Source organism: Chlamydotis macqueenii, chromosome 2, assembly GCF_036417535.1.
Source record: "Chlamydotis macqueenii isolate bChlMac1 chromosome 2, bChlMac1.mat, whole genome shotgun sequence".
Lineage (NCBI taxonomy): Eukaryota > Metazoa > Chordata > Aves > Otidiformes > Otididae > Chlamydotis > Chlamydotis macqueenii.
The window spans coordinates 59,464,515-59,482,592 of record NC_141557.1 but is presented as its reverse complement, the minus strand read 5'-3'; the positions used below and the strand labels follow the sequence as shown (position 1 = coordinate 59,482,592).

The 18,078-nt window shown below is 38.8% G+C and overlaps 1 protein-coding gene across 1 annotated transcript in view; it reads right to left on the bottom strand.

Annotated features, from left to right (window-relative positions):
* CNTNAP2 (contactin associated protein 2) overlaps positions 1–18,078 on the bottom strand; it is a 1,234,090-nt gene that overhangs the window by 211,362 nt on the left and 1,004,650 nt on the right. The window contains exon 14 of the mRNA XM_086743072.1: positions 4,813–4,969. Coding sequence (XP_086599198.1) covers positions 4,813–4,969 — 157 coding nt within the window. The remainder of the gene's footprint in view (positions 1–4,812; positions 4,970–18,078) is intronic.

Below are 18,078 nucleotides of genomic sequence, written 5' to 3'. Positions count from 1 at the left end.
TGGGAGGAATACAGATAGATTGTCCAAGCAGCCAGGGATCAGGTTAGGAAAGCCAAAACTGTCAGAATTGCATCTGGCCAGGGACATCAAGTGCAACAAGAAAAGCTTCTATAGGTATGTCAGGGATAGAAGGAAGACTAGGGAAAATTCAGGCCCACTCCAGAAGGAAATGAGATACCTGGTTATCTGAAACATGGAAAACAAGCTGAGGTACTCAAAGAGTAAGGAGGCTTATAAGAAAGACAGGAATAAACTTTTTACCAGGGCCTGTTGTCATAGGACAAGGGGTAATCATTTTAAACTCAAAGAGGGTAGATTTAGACTAGATATAAGGAAGAAATCTTTTACAATGAAGGTGATGAAACACTAAAACAGGTTGCTCAGAGAGGTGGTGGATGTCCCATCCCTCGAAACATTCAAGGCCAGGTTGGACGGGGCTCTGAGCAACCTGATCTAGTTGAAGATGTCCCTGATCCTTGCAGGAGGGTTAGACTAGATGACCTTTAAAGGTTCCTTCCAATTCAAACTATTCTGATTCTAAATACATGTCTGCAACATGTAAATTCTTGATTTTTGTATGCGGTTAATCTGTCTGGTTATATTGGAATTTTTTAATATTGATATATTGGATTTGTATAGTCATGTATGTTCCTCACTGCAACTTCTATAGTCCTTCAAGTTCTTTTAGGTACATTCATATTTCATCCTATTTACTTCTTTAAGATTTCTCTAAATAATGCTACAAATATTAAGTACATTTATTAAAAATGTAATCAATTAGAGTTAATGATAAATTCTCAGTTTGGGTTTTTGTTGGGTTTTTTTTGTTGTTTTTTTTTTTTCCCAAGAATGTATAACCTCATCACTTCTGGTCACATAACACCTCTGTGGAAACTCCAGTTGCTGCCTAGATTGGACAGTAATGGTAAAAAAATTTCCGAAGACATTGTCAGTGGCTTCTAATGAAGCATAGGAGAAGCCAGTGTCATGTAACTAGCCAGTTCTCTCTGCATCAACCACTCAGTTACTGAGAGTGTAGAAGGCTGAAGAACAGGTGGTGCCTGAGGGAGTCAGGAACTGAAATATCAATGGGAATTAGAACATACTATACTTAAGCCTTGGTGCCTACAATAGCTCCAGGAGCCTTTAATATCCTGTTGAATCTGGCTACAAATCTGTAGCCTGTTGAATCTGGTCTGTCATCACCACAGCCACAGGCTGGAATTTCAATGTCCACTCCTATTCCTGTCACTCAAATAACTCATGTCAATATGAGTCCTGTTTAACTATCTTTTCTCATGACCTGAAACTCCCATTGTAGGAGAAGAACTGTGAAGGGAAGGGGCAATGTATCCTGCAAAGCATTCTGGCAAAACCTTACAAAAATAAAGTAATTTTGCAGGCTCTGGAGAAAGAAACTTTAATTTCCAAGTTAGGACAGAGGATAAACAAGAAAATGAGGCTCCTTCCTTCTGTTTTCATTGTGCATTTCCTCCACTTGTCCAAACCACTGTTATCTTAAAATTCTCCTTAGTCTCTTTTGATCATTTTTAGTGCCACCAAATAGTTCTTGAAAGATTAGCAGTCACATCAAGAGCCGGCAGTAAAGTCTGCGCCCTACTTTGTAAACTGAAGTGCATCATCATCAAGAACTGCTAAAAGAAAAAGCTTCTTATGTCACCTTTTCCAGGAAATCCACAGACAGCATCATATCATGTTTTCTCACATATTGTGGCTGCTACATAAGAAAAAGTAAGTTGCCTGTGTGTTGTAGTTCAGCCCCGATCGGGACCAGACTACGCAGTCTCTCTCCCGCTTCCCCCACCCTCCGAGAGCATAGGGGGAGATGATATAAGAAAAATGGCTCGAGGTTTGAGATAAGGATGGGGAGAAATCTTTAAAGTTACTGTCACGGGCAAAACAGACTCAACTTGGGGAAAACTATTCATTTATTTCTAAAACTAGCAGGAGAATGAGACAGAGAACAAGATAACCTCCCCCCACCACTCCCTCTTCCCAAGCTTAACATTATCTCTGCTACCTTCCCTCTCCCGAGCGTCACAGCGGGGAAGAGGGAATGGGCGTCGCAGTCAGTTCATCACGCGTTGTTTTACACTGCTACTTCGTTGTTGGGGAAAGAACTCCTCACATTCCTCCCCTGCTCCATCATGGGGTCCCTCCCTTCCCCTTTGTGAAACTGCTCCGGTGTGGGTCATCTCTTCCACAGGGTGCAGTCGCTCCAGAACAGCTTCCCCAGGGGGCCCTCCACGGGCTACAGCCACCTTCAGGCATCCACCTGCTCCAGCGTGGGGTTCTCCATGGGCTGCAGGTGGATCTCTGTGCCTCCGTGGACCTCCATGGCCTGCAGGGAGACAACCTGCTCCACCATGGTCTTCTCCACAGGCTGCAGGGGAATCTTGGCCAGGAGCAGCATTACTCCTCCCCCTCCTTCTGAACTGACCTTGGCATCTCCAGCCGTTCCTCACAACAGGCTGGCAGATGCCTCTCAGGATCCTTTTACATCTTATTCACTTCTCATCTCCTCTCCACTTCTTGCAGCCGGGCCGGGCCGAGTTGGGCCCAGTCGGCTGCCCAGTGGGAGGCCAGAGGGTGAGGCCTGCAAGGCCCACAAGGCTTGCGCCTCCCCCTCTCTGGCCCCCGCTCAGCTGTTTCATATCTTCTCCTTTTTTTTTTTATTCCTGTTTTCCCCTTCTTAAATACGTTATTACAGAGGCGTTATCACGGAACATTCTGCTACCAATTGGCTTGGCCTTGGCCAGCAGCGGGTCCGCCCTAGGCCCAGCCGAGTCCACTGAACAAAGGGGAGCAACTGCTAGCAGTTTCCTACAGAAGCTACCCCCTTAGGCCCCCCCTGACTAAGCAAAACCAGAACACTGTGGTGTAGAAACTTTGGCCAATCTAGGTGTTATGTTAGACCTAAATGGCTAACCTAAAATGTTAGCCATTTTTTAAGGAACTGCATAAATGGTACTACTAATAATGTTTTTATTCAAATAAAATACTATTTTTTATTCATAAAGTCATAAACTTTACCTAAAAGTATTAATTTGAAGAAGACTTTACTTAACAGTAATCCAGAGAATTTCTTGCTGCTAATAACAGCAACTTCTGTAGTTTATTTGCTGAAGACTCAGGGAATTCGACTTTGAATGTCAGTTACACACTCTTTAATAAAAGATCATAGTTAGCAAGTAAAATTAACCTTTTAAAACATAATTTGATTCACTTACCTCTGGATTAATTTCATTCCAGTCATAAATCATGGAGTAAGGTCCACTTTGGATTGCCCTGATAGGATTGCTCTAGGTGAAGCTCTTTCCACCATGTCTTTTTTAATTGTTTTTTTTTTCTTCTCTATGCATAATTCTTTACCATGATAAAATTAATTACTTAATATTTACACTGCAGCAGCAATGTGGGCTCTTCTTAAGAATCAAGTTCTATTTTAGATGAAGTGTGCAAATATTTGTATCTCATATTCCATGCCAATATCTACCATTTGGCCTATTAACTATCTAAGGCTGATAATCAACAAATTAAACCTATGCTAAATAGTTTTACAACTTACAGAATATTCTTTTCTATTTTATTCAGAGAGATGGGGTGTAAAGATGCTCCATGAACTTTTAAAAAGAATTAATACAAAGATCATCTAGATTTAAGCTATATGAAAAGCCTAGAGTGTAAGCTAGTCCTTGAGAAAGAATACATCATAAATGAGTCCATAATTAACATAGCTAGTTCTGTACTTTTAAAATTAAATTTAAAACATACCTGGTAAAAAAAAAAACAAATCAAGCACAAAATTTATGAAAAACAAATAGTTCAGATTGCTTAAAGAACTTTAATGCAGCTTGGCCAGGAGCTGCATTACTCCTCCACCTCCTTCTTCACTGACCTTGGCATCTGCAGCTGTTCCTCTCACAAGAAAAGTTCTTCACAACAGGCAGGCAGATGCCTCTCAGAATCTCTTCACATCATCCATCTCATCTCCTCTCCACTTCTTGCAGCTGGGCTGGGCTAAGTCAGGCCCAGTCAGCCACCTGGCGAGAGGCCAGAGGGTGAGGCCTGCAAGGCCCACAAGGCTCGCACCTCCCCCTCTGGGCCTCTGCCCCCACTCAGCTTCTTCACATCTTCTCTTCTCTTTTTTTTTCCTGTTTTCCCCTTCTTAAATACATTATTGCAGAGGCATTATCAGGGAACATTCTGCTACCAATTGGCTTGGCCTTGGCTAGCAGCGAGTCCACCCTCGGCCTGGCCGAGTCCACGGAACAAAGGGGACCCCACGATGGAGCAAGGGAGGAATGTGAGTTCTTCCCCCGACGATGAAGCAGTGGCGTAAAACAACGCGTGATGAACTGACTTGTTCTCTGTCTCATTATCCTGCTGTTTGTAGTAATAAATGAATAATTTTCCCCAAGTCAAGTCTGTTTTGCCTGTAATGGTAAATTTAAGGACTTTCTCCCTGTCCTTATGTCAAACCTCAAGCTGTTTTTCTTATATTATTATCTCCCCCTATTCTCTCGGAGGGTGGGGGGAGTGAGAGAGAGACTGCATAGTCTGGTCCTGATCGGGGCTCAACTACGACAATCACAGATACTGTAAATAAAATGGCAATGAAGAGATTAGTAGGTACTTTGCAGTAGGAAGGATCACAAATATAGAATTTTTGCCTTCATTCTTTGTTACAAAATGAAATACATAAATATAAGACATTCTGAATAATGGCAGTAGTTGTAAAAGTCAAAAGACTCTAGTCATTCTCACTCTGCCTTCTTGTAAACCACTCACCATTGCTTATAATCAGCATCGCAGTTGCAGTAGTACTTGGGATCAGTACAGTTGCGTTCGATGCCGCAGGCACATTTTTGAATGCCAGGTCCCGATCCGCCCCAGTAGTAGTGTTTCTCATTGGCTTTTCCAACCCACCAGGTATACGGATTCCCTTCTGCAAGGAATGAAAATGCAAGGTTATGTAGCATCAAAGTAGAGCTCCATAATGCGTCAATTGGGCTCAGATGTTTAATATGTTAACATCATATAACCAGACAGCCACTTGGCATTTCTGGCAAGTAAATGCATTCATTATTATTAAGCAATCCAAAGGATCTTGCCAAGTAAACAAAACACATTTTCTTTTCTGTTTTAATGCAATTTATAATGATAGAAATTAATTAAATATTTTTATCTTTTATGCTCTTTGTTTAGCTTTCTAATTGTTTTCAGTTTATATAATGGAAATACATGGGCAGATTCCATTAATATTTTCAATTAATTTCAGATTCAAATAGTTAGCTATCAGGTGGATTATTCACTATTTAATGACAAACACTGCACAGAAAGATGCATTCATTTTCTCTACCTTTTCTTTTTCTTTTTTTGTTTAATAACAGCTTTTGATTGGAAATTAATTTGTTCATCATACTCTCTCCAGTTGGTCCAAAGCATAAGGTGATATTATCAAACTCCAAAAGCATCTTAACCATTTTAAAATACATATTTTTAAATTAATATTTGAACAAAAGTGATCTGAATTTTGATATAATAATATTTTTGGCATTGGATCTGTAACTCGATATTTTCATATACTTCTCTAAGTTTATTTATAATGGTTTTTAGACTAACTAAGCCTCATGTGTAAATAAATGAACAAACTCTACTTTAATTTCTAATTTTAAAAACCATCCTCACTGAAAAGTTTCTTTTCATTCCTCCAGTTCAGCAAGACACTTACTTAAATAAAAGCTTAACTTCAAACTCATGTGAAGAAGTCAATCAATCTCAATGTACTTACCTTGGTGATTTTTCACATTTAGAAAACATGACTGAACTGAGCCTATAAACATGTTTCTTTAGAATGTCTTTTTCTCTCATCTATACTGCTGCTGGTATTTTCTCATTATATCAAACAAATCTATTTGCATGCAATTCACTTATTAATAAATTTTATAAGCAAAATCCTACATAATAGATATTCTACTTTTCATAATTTTCTGTTTGCGCATCTCACTTATGCATCTCCAAAAAACTACATCCAGAATCCTGAAAATAGCCATTTCACAATTAGATTTTATCATCTAGATCATAAATCTACTTATCCTAGACATATGTTGAAAGTAATTCACACAGAACTCTAAAGAAAATTAAATTCTAGAGATTGAGAGAGCAGTTTTCTGCAGACATGTTAAAAAACCACCAAAATTAAAAAAGATATAGTGCTCTGAAAATACCTGCTTTGTTCAATGCTTTTGAATTGCTAAATATAATTTAAAATAACACTATTGAAAATACAGTAATGTGAAAAATTCGTGGTGGCTAAAGTTTTTTATTGGATGGTACTATGCTGCACAGTATGACCATTCAACTCTAGTGCTAAAGCAATTGGTATGGTAATAGTATGACTTGATTCTAGACTCTAAATTGGTCATTTTAGCTTCTATAACTTGATTATCATGGAACTAAGTGCTGTAATTTAGAAGAGCATGGCACATGAATGCTGCAGCAGCATTTCCAAGCCGCAATACAATCTATCAGATATGACAGTACGCAGTTCTGGCTTCCAAAAGATTATTTAACAAGCATGTAAGGGTAAATGTTGTCTTTCCGCAGTGAATGACAGAATTGCTTTTATTGATACAGGATCCAACTACTGCATTAATGATATTTGAAGCTCTTATTGTATTTTTTTTTCTCTCATCTTTGAAATTAGTTTTTATGCCATAGTGGAAATGCAGTAGTTTTGACTGTTAGTCAAAATTCTCTTTGGTTACACTCTTCCTATCATGCGAAGGATCGCAGGATTCAGACAGCAAGCACTTCACTGGGAAGCAAAACTGATAATTAAAGCACCAGAAGGAAATGTATCACTTAGAATTATCAAAAAGAGGTTTAAAAATTCAGAAAGAGGTAGAAATTATTAAAGCGGATGGAAGTGATAGAAGAATTACAGACAGGCATCACAGACCACTATGAAAAACACAAACAGGGCATATTTTAACTCATTTAAATTATAAATGGCATACAGTTTTAAATCCAGAATGTATTCTAGTATAGACATTGCAATTTTTCACATCTATTGTTTTCGGTGTGCATATACACTAGCTAGGGATCTGGCCCCACTGGGATGCATGCTTCCTCATTCTGAAGAAAAGATCTACCTGCAGGCTTAGGAACACAGATAAATTTAGGAAGATACTAACATGCATGATTAAATTTCCAGAAAGGTCAAGGAGGGAACATCTGATTTCAGGGGCTTGCATTCAGTACCAATTTTGCTAGCCATTCCCACAACCAGTAATTCCAGCACTGCCCTTGTGGACACCACCAACAGTCCATAATTGTCCAGTATATTGTGCTACAGCTTGCAACAGAGACTCTTAGTAGACAGCTCTCATTAGCTGGCTACCACACATGGGGCAGACTTTCCATTAAGACATAACCCCATGCACTGAAATAGGATGAGCCTCACACCAGACCATCCTGCACCACAGTGGTCCATACAAGAGGTCCTGGATCTCCCTGATAGTTTACAGTTAATAAAAAGTGGGGAGACACTGTTGTGTCCCATCGCTCCATGCTAGTCAAATGAGAACGAACCTTTGTTTGTGGCCTGCTTCACGTCAGCCATGAATAAGAAAAGCAACATTTTGTCTAGAGATCATAAGCTCCAAATCAGGAATTCCATGGAGATATATTGCAGACACCACTGGGCATAGCAAACAGTAAAACCCTGTATTCGAGAGACTAAAAGAACAATGGAAAAGAAAGGCTAGAAGGGAGAATGATGTGCCAAGCAGGTAAAAAGTATTTAGAAGTAGGATCACTCTTCACCTCTCACATTTGATCCTGGTTTATAGCTCCATAGTCTCTTTTGAGGATGTGAATCATTCTACTTCAGAGCCCTTTGCTTATTTTTTCTGCTTTCGAAGCTGTTGGAAAGGGCTGATCCAAGTAGAAGTAGTAGTGCACTCCAACATGAAGACTGATCATTACTGGATATAATTCTAAGCACCAGACTATTTTATTATACATTATTATTCTCCAAAAATATCAATACTATTGATCCTATGCCACTAAAAGTATATAAATTCAGTTTAAGGACAAAAAACAGCGGAGGCAAAATGTTATATATAAAAGTTGTTAAGTGTATTGTGATGACAAGCATTACTAGAAGGTATTTCCTCTGTTTTTGAAGTTATCTTTCCTTACCATAGGAACAAATTTTGAGCCTTGGATACCTTTTTTTTTGTTGTTGCAATTGATTGACTTTTTTTTTCACCCAAGCTTTTGTGGACTAACAGCATCATGAGAAGAAGGAACAGGAGAGATACTCTCTGCCTGCCTTGGGATTCTGTTTAGAATCAAGTCTTGATGCAGAACTGCTCTTTGTGGACAAAACAGCTCTCCTTAGAGGGCTGCTGTAGAAAGTCTTTCTGTGTTTAAGTTTATATGCACTAAATTATGACTAGGATGTCTTTCCATTTCCCTTCTTGAAAAGAAACCACTTGCAAGGTGTTGTGTGCTTATTACTCAGTCACTTAGCAGAAAAATAATGATGATATCACAGTAAGATGTGGATACCCAGAAAATGAACAAAGATATCCAGCTTTTAGGAGGTTCATTAACCTTACAGACAAAGTTAATAGCTATAGTGTGAGAATAGTCTTACAAGGGCAAAATGGCTGGTCTTATTTTAACAGGTCATGTGGACGTAGAGTACAGCCAGAACATTAGATGCAAAACATACTTTCAGTGATTCAGATCTCTCTCTCACACTCATACACAAAAGCCTTTAACACTTACATGCAATATAGTCAACAGTGGTTGCAATGGCTTTGAAGTGCTGAATTTTTATTAAAATTAATGCAAAATATGAGTTTTTATTTAAATCAATGTACAATGTTAGCCCAGATTTACAGTTATTAAATCAAAGTATGTAAAGAATCTGGTCATCAGCATTTTCTATTGAGAAGTGTTCCCCTTCTACAGAATATTCAGAAAAATGTAAAAGACTAAGGGAACTTCTTTTTACTCTCACAGATCTTTGAGTGTCATAAAAAAGGCAATTCCTTTTTCATTGCATAAATGTATCATTGTGTGAATCATTTCATTTAATATAAAAACATACTGTTCTGGTTTTGTTAGTGAGGGGGGGCCTAAGGTGGTAGCTTCTGTAGGAAACTGCTAGAAGTTGCTCCCCTTTGTTTAGTGGACTCGGCCGTGCCTAGGGCGGACCCGCTGCTGGCCAAGGCCAAGCCGATTGGTAGCAGAATGTCCCGTGATAACGCCTCTGCGATAACGTATTTAAGTAGGGGAAAACAGAAAAAAAAGTAGAGAAGATGTGAAGCAGCTGAGCGGGGGGCAGAGAGGGGGAGGTGCGAGCCTCGTGGGCCTTGCAGGCCTCACCCTCTAGCCTCCCACCGGGCAGCCGACTGGGCCCAACTCAGCCCAGCCTGGCTGCAAGAAGTGGAGAGGAGATGAGAAGTGAATAAGATGTAAAAAGGATCCTGAGAGGCGTCTGCCAGCCTGTTGTGAGGAATGGCTGCAGATGCCAAGGTCAGTTCAGAAGGAGGGGGAGGAGTAACGCGCCTCCTGGCCAAGGTTCCTCTGCAACTCGTGGTGAAGACCATGGTGGAGCAGGTTGTCCCCCTGCAGGCCATGGGGGTCCACGGAGGGGCAGAGATCCACCTGCAGCCCGTGGAAGACCCCACGCCGGAGCAGGTGGAGGCCTGAAGGAGGCTGTGGCCCGTGGAGGGCCCGCTGGGACAGCTGTTCTGGAGGGACTGCATCCTGTGGAAGAGATGACCCACGCCAGAGCAGTTCCACGAAGGACTGTGGCCCGTGGGAGGGACCCCACGATGGAGCAGAGGAGGAATGTGAGGAGTTCTTCCCCCGACGATGATACAGCGGCGTAAAACAACGCGTGATGAACTGACCGCGACCCCCATTCCCTTTCCCTGCACCGTGCCGCTCGAGAGGGGAAGGTAGTAGGGATAATGTTAAGCCCGGGAAGAGGGAGGGGTGGGGGAAGGTTATCTTGTTCCCTGTCTCATTCTCCTGCTAGTTTTAGAAATAAATGAATAGTTTTCCCCAAGTCGAGTCTGTTTTGCCCTTGATGGTAACTTTAAGGATTTCTCCCCGTCCTTATCTCAAACCTTGAGCCGTTTTTCTTATATCATCTCCTCCTATTCTCTTGGAGGGTGGGGGGAGCGAGAGAGAGACTGCGTAGTCTGGTCCCGATCGGGGCTGAACTACGACACATACCAATCAAAAGTTAATGTAGTATGAATGGAACTCATAGCAGTCAATAATATATTTATTTCTACTGTAGCTGAACAGTCTTAAAATGTGTAACTTTAGAAACCACACTTTATATTCTACTGAGTATGTAACAAAAACAATTGGTTTTATTATTTTTAAATCCAACTGATTAATAAAAATGGTGTTACTTTCAACATTTTAGGGATGTATTTTCAAAGCTGTTCACTACCAGTAACTGAAGCTGCAATACTGAGAGAACTCAGGGTAGGGAGCTAAATAAAGTAGACTGATGCCCTATGGTGCTCTGCATTCAGTAGGCTCCATTCACAGCAGACCCCTCAGAGGGCTAACAACTGTATTACTTATTTGTAAACTACCTGGAGAAGCTAAATGCTTTTCTTTCATTCACCATCTCCTCCCCACAGCAAATTTTCCTCCAGTCTTTTCATTCTTCCTTCATTAAAAGACAGCACTTTTTTTTTGCAACAAGGATCTGCAAAGCCAGGCTGGCTGACTCCCATGGTTACTGAAGGAAGATTGGAAGTGTGTTGCTTCAGCTCAAAGGGAGGAGGCTGCTCTCCACTCCAGCAATTACTCTTATGCACCTTTTCCAACTTCTAGAAACAAAGGAGCAACAACAGTGACTATCCAAGGCTCTTCCCTTAGTTCTCTGTCCCAGCTCTTTCTCCTTCCTAGCACTTTATTTTGGGAAGAATTGCAACAGAAATTAATACTGCACAATGATAGCATTGCTAAGAACATGGTCCATCTCGCCCAGAGTTCTGTGCCTGACAGGGACAAGGTAGGGCAATATTCAGAAAAAGGATGTGAGTTTGGCTATTGTGATTGGTTATCTTTGTACACCCTCAGTATCCATTCACTGCATTAAAGATTCTAGAAGATATACTTTTGCCTATTCCTGTTAGTGTCTGTTTATAGATCCCCTGCTCATTAATTTGCCTGATTCCTTTCCGAACCTGTATATTCTACCTGCATCTGCAGCCTCTTGTGGTGACCCAAAGCAAGCTACATCTTGCTCTGGAGAAGGATTATCCTGCTTCTGCCTGTCAGGAAATTTTACTGACCTCTATCTGGTCCTTAAAATCAAATGAAATGGTTTATAAAAAAAGGCTAGAAACACTTTCAAACTCAGGCCAATAGTTCAGAACCTCTAAAACACAAGACTGGTGAAAATTGCTCATTGAGGATCTTGCTTAGCTTTAAATGCTACATTTAGCTGATCCCCTGCAAGGAATTAGGTGTTAATTAATGGACTGGATAGCTTGAATTGAACTTTTTTTTTTTTTTTTTTTTTAAATGGGACCATTCTAGTTATCCATTAATTTTACAAATTCCCTAATGAATACTAGGGAACATCAGCAACAATTACACTATGCATATAATTGTTATTATCTTCAGGAAAGATTCTTTTGTTCAGTTCTTCATTTCTTTGTTAATGGAACAGTTAAAACAGTACAGGTTGAATTAATTGCACAGTTCTTCTTTTTGGCAGAATATGCCCAAAAATATCTTTCAAAAATGTACTACGATTTTGGAAGTCTAAATTAATCATAGGTAGAAATGAAAGCTAATATGGCTAATATGGCTGTGGGCTTCATGGCTTTCATTTTGTATCTTATTGCCATCTTTTTTCCTTACACCATCAGCGGTATCTATTCCACTCAGGTCAAATAATTTTTGTGAACATTGTAAGCCATTTATCTCAGCTTTTGAAGAGTTAATATTTGGAAATATAAGCAAATGTGGTTTGATGTCACTCATGCAGTAAATACATCCACATGTACCAATTTAGGATTCTTAAAGTCAAGGGTGTCAAAGCTGTGTAGGCTTTGCTGACCTAGTTTATTTTGTGCTGATTTTATTTTGCGCTGTTTTTATTTTGCTCATCTTTATTATTATGTATATGCTTAGGACCAACATGAAGATTATTAGATACTGTGCATATTTGCTGCCCTTGCTTCCTATCTCAGAAGTGCCTGCTTAGACCGAACTTGCAGCTGCTGAGGAGTTTCGTGGCAACAGCAGAAACTTCTAACTGAAGATGCTCAACTGTAGAACAGTTTCTTCTCCTGCTTGCATCCCAGGCAGATTGTGAGCAAACTCTGTCAGTTTAAGTGATGACCCGGAAGGCTGAATTATTTGAAACTGAGAGAACAGAGCTGAGAGAAGAGTTTGACTGGCTCGTCACATTTCCAGATTTCAATGAAAGCACCTGTGCAGAAAGTGACTTCTTAAGAGAATTTTCTAAGATAAAATGACAATTCATATATTACATCTGTATGCAATAGCATTGAGATTGTTTTTCCTGTAATTGATTTTTTTTTATTTTCCATTTTTTTCAGTAGTATTTCTTGCTCTCTATTGCATTGTGGGAAATATACATATGAATTTAATATGACATTTTTAAGTGAAGTGAATTCTTACATTGTTTTTGTAATTTTGTTAACTGAAATAATTTTTCTTTGCAACCAACTAGGAAAGGCATAAGGAGTACTTAGTTATTATGAAAAGAGGTTGCATCAGTGGTCATCATTCTACTAATGACTAAGAGATTTATCAAATCTTCACGGCAGCACAAATAGGGCATTTGAACCCATGGGAAACTTGAAGCAGAAAACAGAGATTCAAAACCAAACCAATAAAAGGAAAACAACAACAAAGAACCCTTAGCCACTTCAGAAAACTAGGACTACCTAATTTATAGCTGCCTGTGAGTTTAATGGAAATATGATCTGAAACTTTTAGTTGGTTATTTATGATAACTTTCATTCTGTAGCTACTTGTGTATGGTTTAGTTCCTTTTTCACGGTGTTAGTATACAATATCTTCTTTTTTTTTTTTTTCCATTACTATGACTAACCTGGAGTATCAGGCTCACTGATACTTTATAAGCTCACTGAGGCAGTTGGTCTATTTGACAGTACTTTTTACAAAAGCTGTGTAAACTGTGTGAAAATGTAAGATTTAAAGTCTGCTTATTAACAGAACTCTGAAATACGTAATTTCTTATCCTGCTTGTTGATGTAAGAATTGATATGATTCTATGTATGTCTAAATTAATCACCAAGGCATTTTAATGTAACAATACTTCTTAGACATGTTTTTTTTTCCTTTTTAAGACATTCAGAATTACATTGTACATCAAAAGTAATCTACAAATGAAAAATGTTTTTAAGATTTTAATAGAAATGAGGATAAACATTAGAAAATACTTGTGAAAAGCATACAAGACATCGCTGATGATTCTACCTTGAAATAATCAAAAGAACACTTTCAAGTAAGTAGGTGTTTTTCAGAACTGTTGACTAGGTGTATTTGCAACATACAGTGGGGCCTACCTTTTTTTTGTCCCAAATCTCAGTAAAGTTAAGATAATACATCCAGTTCACTGTTTTCTTAGGAGCACCTAGTAATTAAATGATGTCGTTTTCCTCCACAGCCATAAAGTAGTGCATTTCAGTGGAGGCAAGGATAACCATCTGCATAACCCAAACTAGAAGAACTTCCAAGACCTTCAGTATCAGAGATTAGAATCATACATTTAGATGCCCACCCAGGAGCCCTGGCTCTCCCACATATCCTGGAAGAGAAGACTCCTGCAGTCAATTCTTACCATACTTCTTAGGCTTCAATTATGTTTCAGTAAATAAAGACTTACCCAAATGAGAAGAGTCTAAATTTTCTCATCTATGTCCAGTAAAGACAGAGAAGAAGGGAACCTATTCAAGTGCTTGAGAAACAAAATGACTGCCTGCTTACTGGCATTCACGCCTCATGCTGATGTCCACTGCCACATTCTTCAGTGCATGACAGTGTTCTCATGTGCCTATAAATTTGCCTGATAATTTTTAAGAGAAGATATTTCACATATGCATAGTTCAATTTGAAAATATAAAGCAGTAAATACAGAATCTTATCCTAGATACCAGGCATTTGGTTAAAGCATCTTTTCAGTAAGCAACAGGGGTACTCCTGGTTATTAAGTAGTAGTCTGTATTTTTGTTCTAGTATCACAATTACTTAAAATTTCGTTGCCTGGATCAACAAAAATGTCGGCAAAGATGACTTTCCTTTCAGAATTAGCAAGCTATAAAAAAAGACCAAGAGAGAGAATTGTCATATTGGTGTCCAAGAGCATCTTACGAAAAAGCTGTCTGACAACTTTATTTTGCCATTGGAGAGATTTACTCTTCGCATCAGCTCATGAAAAGCTAGTACAGTACAAATGATTTTTTCCCTTGTAAAGATTCATATTCCAAGCTGCAGCATTACTAACCAAGCCTAACTTGTTATTTTTCTTGGAATCAACTCTCAGTAGTGAGATTTAGCTGGAGAAAGCAGCTGTAAGATGTCCCTGTATGCTACTATTCGCTGGGTTTTAAAGTGAATTCATTATAAAATCACCACAGTCCCTACTATCCTTATCAACATGGTGTGCCAGACTTGTCGGTGTCGCAATTAATTGTGTACTGTAAATTCACTGGATCATTTAAGGCCAAAGAATGGTGTCTTTGCTTAAGGTAATGCTAAGGGGAAAAGGAAAAGTAAGTACTTTTAAACAACAAAATGTCATTCCAGGGATAAAAAGAACATTTACTCACATAACTATTCTACAAAAAGAGTTCGCTACAGTATTTACTACGTGTGCTGAAACAATGGGCTTCCGGTGTTTGTTCTGGGAGAAGGACACACAGGATGTCTAAATCAGAGTCAGAAAGTGTAATTGCAGTATCAATAGGCTTTTCACAGCTAGCACTACCCTAGGAAGCTCAGGTCTAGCAATAGTAAAGCTGGGAAAGTCTCAATATGAGCTTACAGCTCACCCTGAAGTTTGCTCAGCCACGTCGTGATAAAATGCACCTTTCCATGTCATGGTCTTGCAAAGAACATACTAAAAATAAATCAAATTATTCTGTTATTTTGCTAAAGGAGGGAATGTCTTTTTGTGATCAGTTGATAAACTCACCTCTACCCAACCCTGAAGGACAGGTAAACAGCATACACACACGCATACCCGTTAACACTGACACTTTGCCAGTTAATGCAGCTAAAGCCCTTGAATTATTTAACTTCTTAAAAAGGACATTAAAAAGCCCAGAAACTCACTGATGATATTTCAACAGTAAGGGGATGCATTTTGAAATTTTCTATAGCAAAAGCCTCATTTTACAGATGAGATCCATTTTGAAGATTTCAGAAATTGTGGTTATTAACACAACAATAATTACTCTGTTACTAGTAGGATTTGTAAGGGACTGTAAAATCAAACTGAAATTATTATATCAGACTGAAAGCAAAGAGAGAGTCATTTAATCTGTCATTTAATACGTTATGTGGAAACAGGCCAAATGCAAAAATAATTTGTTTTAAAATTTCAGTCAATTATACTGGTATCACAGAATCACAGGCTGTGGTCATATTTTTACATTAATTCCCTTGCTGCTAATATATAATGAAGACAATCAAAATAGTCCTTAAATAAATTTAAAATAGCCAAGTCATTATTGGGATCTTGCTTTGCACACACACATATAAGTGCCTTTAATCTACATGGAGAAGAAAATATATAACATTCGTATGTGGACCTACATAACTCAGCACAGAGTGTCTTGCTGGTCCATTTTATCTGATTTGCAGTAATAACAACCTACATGGAACTCAATATGACAACTCCCTAAGAGTTGATGTCGTTATTTTGCTAACAAATGAACTACAACTAACAAGATCCTGAAGTAAATTAAGCTACACTCTGGGTAAGTAGAACTGATAAAAGCTTTTTCTGCAAGCGGTCTTTCCTCAGAAGTCCCACACCTCTCAAGCATTTCTCCTTTCAAACTCTTGCTCCCTGCCCCCAAGCACAACCCAGCAGTAGTTTAAGTTGAAAGAAAAAAGTCATTGTAACAGCCAGAAGGGCTTCAGGCTTCTCTCCACCCATGAGAACTCAGTATCTGGCACTCATATGGAATATGGACCGTGGCACAATTGGAAACTGGTTTCAGGGAGCACAAGGGTTTTCTTTTGTTGATCAGACTGCCGCAGCAGCTGCTGCTGCTGTTGATTTTCTTTCCCCACTGACCCTTGAGGAACCTCAAAACAATCAGCTTTACTTCTTCCTTTCCATTGTGCCTCTGCTGCTGTATTGAGAGCCACAAATTTTTGATAACATTGATAACACTGATATTCCTATGGCAGATCACAACGCCTCAGAAAATTTGTCTCCTTTTTTTATCCTTTTTTTTTTTAAAAAAAAAAATATTACACAGTGTACATGCACAGTTTTGAAGCCACAACTAGCACTAATGTATGAATACAGACATTATTCTGTTTGCATGGTAGACACACTGCTCCCAAACCACTCACCATTCCAAATCTGGAAGAAATCCAGTCCTTTGGAAATAGAAATGACACAAAACATGTATTACCATGACTTGTAATGTGCTGTGTTCCTTACAATAGCAATGGATTTCAAATGAGGAAAAAATGACCAGATGAGCCTCAGCACTGTGGTTTATAGCGGGCTGACTATAGAGCATATTCAAATTGAAATAAAGGAGCTACACCACACAAAATTGGGACCAATAAAGGTTAAAGCCAGAGGTCTGAAACCAAGCCATCTGTTAAGCAAGGGTGATTTGAGACAGAAATGGGATAAGTAAAAGAATAACACTCCCAAACAAGCCCTCCTATCAGAATGCGTTTTCATCCTTTTCAAGTTTCTGCAGTCCAGATTTTTTTTTATTTCTCAAGGCTTTTGCTGTTTCAGATTAACCTGTAAGTTATTACAATCATATCCTCTTATTAAAATTAGACAAATGTATGAATAACCTTTTAAAGAGTATATTTAGTACATATAGATTTTAGAAGTTGTATGAGACATCAATAATGATGTTTCTACAGAGAAGTCTAAACAAATACAAATTTCAGTGTGAAAGGGGACAAGTGGGAAAGCGAGGTAATTGACTACATGTGTGATGCGTTGTCTTCAGCTTAATCTGTAGAAAACCATCTTTGCATCTAGTGTTGGGATATGAAACGAAAATAATCAGAGCTCTTTGTAGCTGATCATTTGTCAGACTTGATGGGCTTGTGTTTTGCTATTTAGATGATTTTTCTTCTAGATCAGGTCGGGTCTCATGGCTACTATGAGAACCATGTCTCTATTGATTTCTGCGAAACAGACACACATATTGATTGGGAGTGACAACTGGAAAGGTTAGGTGATGCGTTTTACATTGTCAGGCTACCACCTCCTACAGTCTGAGCTCAGGGCACTCTTTTTCCTCGCTGAAGCTTGTTCATTAGTCCATTCAAGCACATTAATTCTCACACGTGGGTTTCAGATTTCTCTATAGGAAAATGAAAATTGGATAATGACACTCTTTACTGAAGACCTAATAAGATAGTACGATAATCTCTTATTCTATAAGTTGAAATGGCATTTCTTAACTATCATTATATACTCATGGGATAGAGGAATTACACTGATTAAGTGTATGGAGTACTAGTTGCAGTATCAGTAGAAACAGAATTCCAATTTCACTGGCTGCTGTAAAAGCTGATTTTAAAATCCTATATTACTGCACTCACATGAAGAAGGATTTCCCCTGTTTTCTGTGACAGAGTTTAAGCCCAACACTCTGGAGAGATAATGACATATTGGTGAAGATTAAAACACCAACAGTTTTTCCCTTAATCAATTCTTCGGACTCCTTTTGCTCTGGTATTCAGTTTTCTTTTGTTAGGAGCAGTTTACCTCCCTGACTGCAAGGCCAGCTT